The sequence below is a fragment of the Borostomias antarcticus genome (genome assembly GCF_949987555.1).
Source record: "Borostomias antarcticus genome assembly, chromosome: 16".
NCBI lineage: Eukaryota > Metazoa > Chordata > Actinopteri > Stomiiformes > Stomiidae > Borostomias > Borostomias antarcticus.
The window spans coordinates 14873594-14882739 of NC_140249.1; the positions used below are offsets into that span (position 1 = coordinate 14873594).

At 54.5% G+C, this 9146-nt stretch overlaps 1 protein-coding gene across 1 annotated transcript in view; it reads right to left on the reverse strand.

The window, feature by feature from the left end:
• Positions 1 to 1961: 1961 nt before the first annotated feature.
• Positions 1962 to 9146, reverse strand: part of pamr1b (peptidase domain containing associated with muscle regeneration 1b) — a gene marked incomplete at its 3' end in the record, with an annotated part of 24209 nt that continues 17024 nt past the window's right edge. The window contains exons 6-13 of the mRNA XM_084451311.1: positions 8562 to 8732; positions 8115 to 8306; positions 6337 to 7761; positions 5803 to 5988; positions 5491 to 5557; positions 4861 to 5090; positions 4172 to 4551; positions 1962 to 2519 (exon numbers count right to left, since the gene is read on the reverse strand). Coding sequence (XP_084307437.1) covers positions 1962 to 2519; positions 4172 to 4551; positions 4861 to 5090; positions 5491 to 5557; positions 5803 to 5988; positions 6337 to 7761; positions 8115 to 8306; positions 8562 to 8732 — 3209 coding nt within the window. The remainder of the gene's footprint in view (positions 2520 to 4171; positions 4552 to 4860; positions 5091 to 5490; positions 5558 to 5802; positions 5989 to 6336; positions 7762 to 8114; positions 8307 to 8561; positions 8733 to 9146) is intronic.

Below are 9146 nucleotides of genomic sequence, written 5' to 3' on the forward strand. Positions count from 1 at the left end.
ATCTCAGGCAGAATATACTGTCCGTCAACCCATGTATCCTTTATGCATGTGAGGGAAAAACTGTGTGTGGGGGAGGGGACGTTTATAGCCATGTATAGATTTGGGGGTTTTAGATTAGACACATATAATGCACACATTTCATATATATCCCCTCCATGTGTGCGTTCTTTGATCTCCGCTCCATACCCTGTCAGACAGGCGTGACCCTCACCCCCAGAACCCCCCATCCAGGGACCCTGAAGCTCAGGGCCATACATGGTGACTAGCCCAGCTCCTCAGATCTGCACTGGGGGGCCTCTCACCCCCCCCCCCCCCCCCAGCCCTGTCTCACTGCTCAGCAGCTGATGTGGAGAGAACATGAGCCTTTGTCCTCAGGGAGGAGAGAGTTGTGCTTTCATGGCTGTTCAGAGTGGTATTTAGGATTGTCATCATAGTGGTTTCTTTAGAAGGTGTTAGTGCTCCATGTGGGCCACACATCTGTCTTGCAGTAGTTCACTCAGTCCTCAGGATCATGAATAAACATTGCACAGATACATGGAGTAGATCATAAACACATCCAGACCACTGTCGAGTGTTTACTTGTCTTCCAAATGAAAAGTAGAATCAACAACCAACTGACGGCTTGAGTTGAACTGTGCTCAGCTGCCTCTGGATTTGCACACAGCCAGTGTTTTTATACTGCCATCTAGTGGCACTGAACGTGCAATACACATTCTCAATTACACCCTTCTCTCACACAGGCTAGGGTCAAAGTGGAAATAAAAGTGGGAGTGATGTCTTCAGTTTATAGTTGTTTGAATGCAGCGTTAAATGATTTAATTATATAGACCTGGTCTGTTCAAAATTGTCCTTCAGGGAGGTGGGAGAAATGTCTGCTTCAGATTTTATTTCTGCAAGTAGATTGACACATACAAGGAACTCGCCTTGGAATTCCTATTTACATAGAAAAATGAGTTTTTTGCTTTAGTCTCAATAGAGTTTTAATGATCTCTGACTCACTCAATCACTTAGTCCCTTTTGGGACTGCATTAGGCCTACTAACTGGCTGGCCGGAAGCTACAGCTTCTATTAGCTTGCACTATAGCTATACCAGCAGTGGCCGATAGCAAGCATTGTGATTGCTGACCGCGCACCCCCCATGGCAGAAACCAATAGATCCTTGGCAGAAATGCAAAAGAAGAGAAACCATTTCGGACAATGTATTTTCTAAAAATATGACTCGTTTTTTAAACTAAAGATCAAACATGTTTATTAGCAGTGCTGAACTTTCCAAATCCACCGCCAGTGTGGACACAACCCTGATGCAACTGTGAATACCTTTGAAACGTCTCTGTGACACTTAATCAGGGATCTTTGCTTTGTAGACCAGGCGGACTGACTTAATTATGACAATTTTGCAATGGACCGATAAGGGACATGGATACTAGCCAGCTAGTAACGCAGTCCGGAAAGGGGCTATCAATCACTGTTGGCTGCAGGGACACAATCCGTGCCCTAATCCCAACTCGACCACAGTGTCTCCACACACTACCAAACAGCTTTAATTAAAAAATGTCTTTAATTAAAATGACTTTGCTGCCCTTCTATACAATATGTACATCCCTTGAGGTGTATGGAGAGCCAGAATAATACATTACTTTATATGTACATACCAAACAATACAACGAAAGCCAGACTCGCTCGAGAGAGAGAAAACTCGGAGGGGAGGTTCTGGTTTTCTGGTCGATTTCAAGTCTGCAGCGCCAGGTTCCATGACCTGAACCCCGGCGCCTTGTGCTGAAGGAACAGAGGTCTATGGTCTGTGGCCGTGTCCACTGTGTCAGCGCCCCCTACAGGCAGAGCGCTGCGCAGTCCAGTGTTAATGTGTGGGAGGGGGAGGGGGAGGGAGATGGAAAGAACACGGCAGAGGAACCAAGTGAGAAAAGGGGGAACGTGATGGCGAGATTTGGGGCGGTGGGTTCTTATTTCATATTGCTCTCTATCCAGTATTTGAAGTTGGCTATGTGTGTGTACACAGTGTAGAGGTCTGGGTCACACTCTCCCTGGTTGTACCCGAAGCTCACCAGCCCCAGGAGCGTCCAGCCCCCCCTGCCCTCCTCCTGCGACGCCCCCCCGGGGCCGGGGGGCGGGGGCAGGGCGGGGAGGATGAGCACGCCCCCGGTGTCGGCGGGGCAGATGTTGGACGGGCTGTAGTCCGGCTTCTGGCGGGCGCAGAGCATGTTGTCCGTGACGCTGACCGGCTCGCCGTTGCGGGCGTACTGCTGCTCGCAGGGCACCACGTCGGCCAGGTGCACCACCCCCACCCGGGCCCGCTCCTCGTCCCCCAACCGGGGGTCCGGCGTGGGGGCCCAGCCCGTCACCAGGCCCTGCCTGGAGGTCAGCTCGCCCCCCTGTGTGTCCGGCAGGCAGACGGGCAGGACCCGCTCCCCGATGCGGGCCTTGTCCAGCAGCCGGATGACGGCCAGGTCAGAGTCCAGGACCAGGGGGTCGTAGTTAGGATGGACAGAGATGGACGCCACCTGGAGGAGAGGAGGAGAGATGGTTAGAGAGAGGAAGTAGAAGTAGAGAGGGGGGGAGAGAGAGAGAAAGAGAGAGAGAGAGATGGTATGCAGGGACACCGATGGCATGCCTAAATACAAAGACGAAAGAGAGACCCTCTGAAGATGAAGAGGCTGTGGAGAGAGAGAGAGAGAGAGGGATGGGTAGATGATGAAAGGATGGGAACATGAAAGGATGAGTAGTCAGGAGCAGAAGGGGAGATAATAGAGAGAGGCGATTCAAACCAGGGCTTCAGCACTTCCTCTGTTACCAGGCTTCTCTCGTTACCTGGCAACACGACGGCCGGTTAAACACAGAGTAAAATATCTGGGCATTGGAGTGAGAGTGTGTGACCGCTTTTCCAATTCTAAAGATAAACAATTATAATGATCTAATGTGTAGAAGAAAAAAAACATATTTGTCAGTTGTAGACTTAGTTTTCTTCACTGGAACGATGATCAAACTCCAACCAGCAGGATCCACTGTAGAATAATTCCAAAATAACCGTCTGTGCTTGACGGATTTTTCCTCGCACAAAATAAAACATACCCCACCGACCTGAGGCTCTGTGCAAACTAGGAAGTATTGGAAAGGTACTGTTGGATTGGTAGATGGTAAATGGACTGCACTTACGGTATATAGCGCTTTTATCCAAAGCGCTTTACAATGAAGGCCTCTCATTCACCCATTCACACACACATTCACACACCAATGGCGGTAGATGCCATGCAAGGTGCTAACCTACTCGTTGGGAGCAATTTGTGGTTCAGTGTCTTGCTCAAGGACACTTCGACACGTGGTCAGGAGGAGCGGAGATTCGAACCGCCGACCCTACAATCATCGGACTGTTAATGAAATTTCAGTATCACCAATGTGTTACCCCCCAATTTGTTCCTTTCTGTTTTCCTACTTGATTGATGTTCTCTAAGTTTCTCTAAGTTTATTGTTGTACAACCTCAGTGAAACTTCTTTCTAATCACTGTTTGGAACCACCATTTGCTCTGTGACATCACTTCCCTGTACCCTTTGTCTCTGAGTGAACGTCACTTCCTCCATACCATGCTATGTTCCAGTCCAACCATTCTGATGAGGGAAACACTTCATGTTTCAGAATCCGGTTTGCAAATCGTCATACTAGAATAAAACTATTGTCTTTGTTTGAAACCAGCTTGACTCCGCCCCAGTGACCCTGCCCCAGTGACCTTGCCCCAGTGACCCCGCCCCAGTGACCCCGCCCCAGTGACCCTGCCCCAGTGACTCCGCCCCAGTGACGCTTCCCCAGTGACTCCGCCCCAGTGACGCTTCCCCAGTGACTCCGCCCCAGTGACCCTGCCCCAGTGACTCCGCCCCAGTGACCCCGCCCCAGTGACCCCGCCCCAGTGACTCTGCCCCAGTGACCCTGCCCCAGTGACTCCGCCCCAGTGACCCCACCCCAGTGACCCCGCCCCAGTGACCCTGCCCCAGTGACCCCGCACCAGTGACCCCGCCCCAGTGACCCTGCCCAAGTGACTCCGCCCCAGTGACTCCGCCCCAGTGACCCTGCCCCAGTGACTCCGCCCCAGTGACCCCGCCCCAGTGACCCCGCCCCAGTGACCCCGCCCCAGTGACCCTGCCCCAGGTCGTGGCGTCTCACCTTGAGGTGCTGCAGGCCCTTGCTCTCCCTGAGGTCGCTGCGGAAGTTCTTGCCCATCACCACCTTCACCTTAGCGGCGTCCAGGGGGTGGAGCTTCCCCAGCTCCGTCACGCAGTGGGCAGCCACCACCACGCTGCGCTGGTTGACCAGGGCCCCGCTGCACACCAGCTGCCAGCCGGGTGCCTCCTTCTGGGCGCCGGCCCCGCCCGACCCCGCCCCCTTCTTCAGCGACCCCACCAGGGCCGCCATCTTGTCCGCCTTGGCGTCCGCCCCGGCCCTGTTGGTGGCGGCGGCGGCGGTGCGGCGGTACACGGCCGCCAGCCAGGGCCACTGGGCCTCCGAGGGCCTCTGGGGGTCAAAGGTCGGGTGCTTCCCACACACTGCCAGGAGGAGGAGGGGGGACGGGAGGACGGAGAGAGACGGACGGAGAAGACGAGGGACGTTTAAAAAAGCGTTGGGTAGGAAGAGGAAGATGTCAAGCTTTCCCATTTTCCCAGAGTGATGAAGAATCAAGCCTCGGCATCGCAACACATTTATTCCATAAAACTATTAGTTTGATTTATGTGACGTCTGAGGGTACAGTATAGTGTAAACGAAAGCTCCGTTCTCCCCTCCCTTCCCACGTTAGGAAGGGAAGGTCTGACGGCTGCAGCCACCGCTCGTGAACCACGGCCCTCTGCTGCCCTCACCTGGCGAGCAGGAGACATGACGCCCGCTCCACTTGCCGGTCTTGAGGCAGGTGCGCCGGGCGCTGCCCGTGTGGTGGTAGTAGGGAGAGGCGCACTCGTACTCGATGTGGGTGTAGAGGTGGTGGAATCCCGGGGACAGCTGGGAGAGGGTCTGGGGGCCCCTGGTGGGGCCGACGGACAGGAACTGCCTGGCCGAGCCGGAGGAGTAGAGCTTGTGGACCGGGGTTTTTCTGAGGTGGAGAGAGCGAGTCGTAGAAAGAGATTCACAGGAACAAACTTGTGTTGTAGTGGAGGGGTCTTTCAGTCACAACAAGTAGAGTGCTTCCAGGATGTTGTTGAAATAAACACAATAGCTTTGTCACAATCTATTGTGCTCATGTTGTGTGTAAAGGGGTCCAAAACTTACATCAAAACGTCTAGTGTTTTTATGACATGATGTTGATATGTGGTTATTACGAGTCATTTGGATGATGTTGTGTGGATGTGTTGTTGATATATAACTGTGGCTAACAGGTTTGATGTCGGGATGATCGATGCTTGCGCCTGGCGGTTTTATGCTCATAATGTAAACGTTTATGTGCGCCATCTGAGAGGAGATTCAGTGGTGTTACTGTACAGTCGTTACTGTACCTGGATGGGATGTGGAGCGGCAGGACCCTCTGTCTCACCAGCTCGGAAACCTTGGGCTCTCTGCAGGCTGCACACACACACACACACACACACACACACACACACACACACACACACACACACACACACACACACACACACACACACACAGGGTTCCTACTTAAAGCCTACTTAATGACCGGAGCTCTAAACTGGCTCTAACCCCAATCACTGACCTGGCAGCAGTGGCATATACCCCCCTCCGCGCGCACACACACACACACACACGCTCACGCACACGCACACACGCACACACACGCGCAGAGTACCTACCTCTCACACAGAGGGGTTGAGTGCCGGTCCAGATGCCGTCGGGCTGGCAGGTGCGTCGGGCTCCACCACTGAGGGCATAGGAGTGGTTACAGAAGAACTCCACCGTCTCCGGCGCCGGCCCGGCCACCAGCTGGTGGTACCCATGGTACAGGCGAGGAAGAGGAGGACAGCTCTTCCTCTCGTTGTCTGTCAGGAAAAGGAGTGGAGAGAGACAAAGACAGAAGGATGAGAGAGAGAGGAACGATCGAAAGATACTGGATCTATTTTCTGTTTTTGACTCTGTGTGTGTGTGTGTGTGGGGGGGGGGGGGGGTATGTGTGTGTGTGTGTGTGTGTGTGTGTGTGTGTGTGTGTGGGGGGGGGGGGGGGGGGGGGTGTATGTGTGTGTGCATGTATGTGTGTGTGTGTGTGGGGTGTGTGTGTGCTGTGTGTGTGTGTGTGTGTGTGGGTGTGTGTGTGTGGAGTGTGTGTGTGTTGTGTGTGTGTGTGTGTGTGAGCTTTTTTGATGCACTGTGGTAATGTGGGGGCGTCTCACCACTGATGATCTGATTCTCGGCTTTCTCTTCCTCCGACTGCTCCTTGGTTCTCCCGTCCGAACCCTCCTCCTCAGGCCTGACCCCGGTGGTCTCCTCTGTGTCTTTGGTTTCTGGTATCTCTGTGGGCCTGACCCCGGTGGTCCCCTCTGTGTCTTTGGTTGCTGGTATCTCTGTGGGCCTGACCCCGGTGGTCCCCTCTGTGTCTTTGGTTGCTGGTCTCTCCGTGGGCCTGACCCCGGTGGTCCCCTCTGTGTCTTTGGTTGCTGGTCTCTCCGTGGGCCTGACCCTGGTGGTCCCCTCTGTGTCTTTGGTTGCAGGTCTCTCTGTGGGCCTGACCGTGGTGGTCCCATTCGTGTCTTCGGTAGCTGGTCTCTCCTCAGGCCTGACCCCAGTGGTCCCATTCGTGTCTTCGGTAGCTGGTCTCTCCTCAGGCCTGACCCCAGTGGTCCCATTCGTGTCTTCGGTTGCTGGTCTCTCCTCAGGCCTGACCCCAGTGGTCCCATTCGTGTCTTCGGCTGCTGGTCTCTCCTCAGGCCTGACCCCAGTGGTCCCATTCGTGTCTTCGGTTGCTGGTCTCTCCTCAGGCCTGACCCCAGTGGTCCCATTCGTGTCTTCGGTAGTTGGTCTCTCCTCAGGCCTGACCCCGGTGGTCCCCTCTGTGTCTTCGGTTGCTGGTCTCTCCTCAGGCCCGGCCCTGGTGCTTCCCTCCGTGTCTTCGGTTGCTGGTCTCTCCGTGGGCCGCGTGCCGTCCTCACCGCCGGCTCTGTATCGCGAGCCGTCGCTTCCCGTAGCGATCGCGGTCCCCTCGCTCAGACCGTTAGTCGCCGTCACATTGCCGGAACTTTCCACGTCATTGGTGTGAAACGGATCCGTGCGGTTCGCCGGCGTGACCTCGACGACCTCCCAGTACCTCTCAAACGTGTCTCCCCTCTGCTTGGTGTCGTTAGGGCCCACTTGGTCTGGACTCGCGCTCTCGTCGACCTGACCCCCTTTCTTCTCTCCCTCTCCCTGTCCCTTATCCCTGGACACCGTGATGTCCGTCGTATGTCCGTTCTCCTCCATCACGTCTCGGCCCGCCTCGGTGTCAGGGCGGACGTCTTTTCCGGTGGTGTCCTCCGGCGGCGTGTCCGGCTCGGCGGTTTTCCTCTCCACCGCGTTCAGGTGGTCGTCTGTCTCCGCGCGATCCACTTCCTGCTTGGTTCTGTCCAGACCGGTCTCCGTGTATTTATCTTGGCCGTCGGCGGTGGAGGTGGCGTTCCTGTCTTCGCTATCTCCACCGCCCACGCTTTCCCCGCTCTCCGTCGTATTCCCGCGCTCTTTATCCTCCTGTCTTTCAGGGCCCTCGTCAGTTTCTAGAACCTTCTCCTTGTCCTTTTCTGCATCTCTTCCTCTGTCCTTGTCGGGCTCAGCGAGCGTGTTATTGACTGAGAGTAAACAAAGAGAGGAGTGTTAGCAGAACGCCGATAAACAGCTGACTGATCGTTCTGAACAGGCCAGGAAGACATGTTCTGCTGGGACTCATCGTGTGAATCAGTTTTTTTCCCAGCTATCGTCTTTCTGCTTGTAATTCCCGTAAATCCTTTACCAGTTTCCCACCCAAAATCTCTCTTCCCAGCACTGACTGATTTGTAAACGTGTAACTTGTAAATTTGGAATTTGGAATTGAAACTCTAACAGAGTTTATCTCCATCAAGCATAATCTTTAAACCGGCCACATTTCACCGTGACTGTACACCGTATTTTACACATGACAAATGAAGGAATGTTGCGTCCTGACCTTGGGCGCAGGTGGGCGGAGCCCCGCTCCAGGTGCTGTTGGGGAGGCATGTCCTCTGCGAGGTCCCGGTCAGCTTGTAGGGCCGGTAGCACAGGTACTGCAGGGCGATGAGCACGTCGTTGGGCCCGTACACCAGGAAGTGGTCCCCATGCACCGGCTTGGGTGGGATGGCACAGAACTTCTCCATGGGCACTAGAGAGGAGGAGCGCTCGGTTCAGACCAGGCGAGGCAATTAACCGCATCTCACATGGACCATAAATCACCATTAGACACGTTGTGTCAGGGAAAAGTATCTATAATGGGCCACAGATGTTCCTCCCAGGGGAGCTGGTAAAAGCCCGCGGTGACATGAGGTCAAGCTCTGTTGTTGCTCAGGTTTAAAGGATTCGTTTCATGATTTGAGTGATATGTGAGCCGGTCTCTCTCTCTCTCTCGGGGGGTTCTTACCGCACTGGGGGGCCGGGGCGCTCCAGGTGCCGTCCAGGAGGCAGACGGCCTTCCGGAACCCCCGGAGCTCGAACCCGGGGTCGCAGCGGAACACCACACGCGCCCCCGAGTGGTGGAACACCCCCTCCGCCGAGCCGTGGGTGGGTACTGGTGGCCGGCGGCATCCCACCACTGAGGATACACACACACACACACGCACACACACACAGACATAGATACACACACACACACACATACACACACACACGCACGCACACACACTCTCTCACACACACACACACACACATGCACAGACACACATGCACACGCACATGCACACGCACAGACACACACACGCACACATACACATATGCATAGACACACACAGACACACACACACACAGACATAGACACACACACACGACAGACATAGACACACACACAGACAGACATAGACACACACACACACACAGACAGACATAGACACACACACATGCACAGACATAGACACACACACATGCACAGACACAGACAGACATAGACACACACATACGCACACACACAAACACACACACATAGACATACACACACACACACACACACACA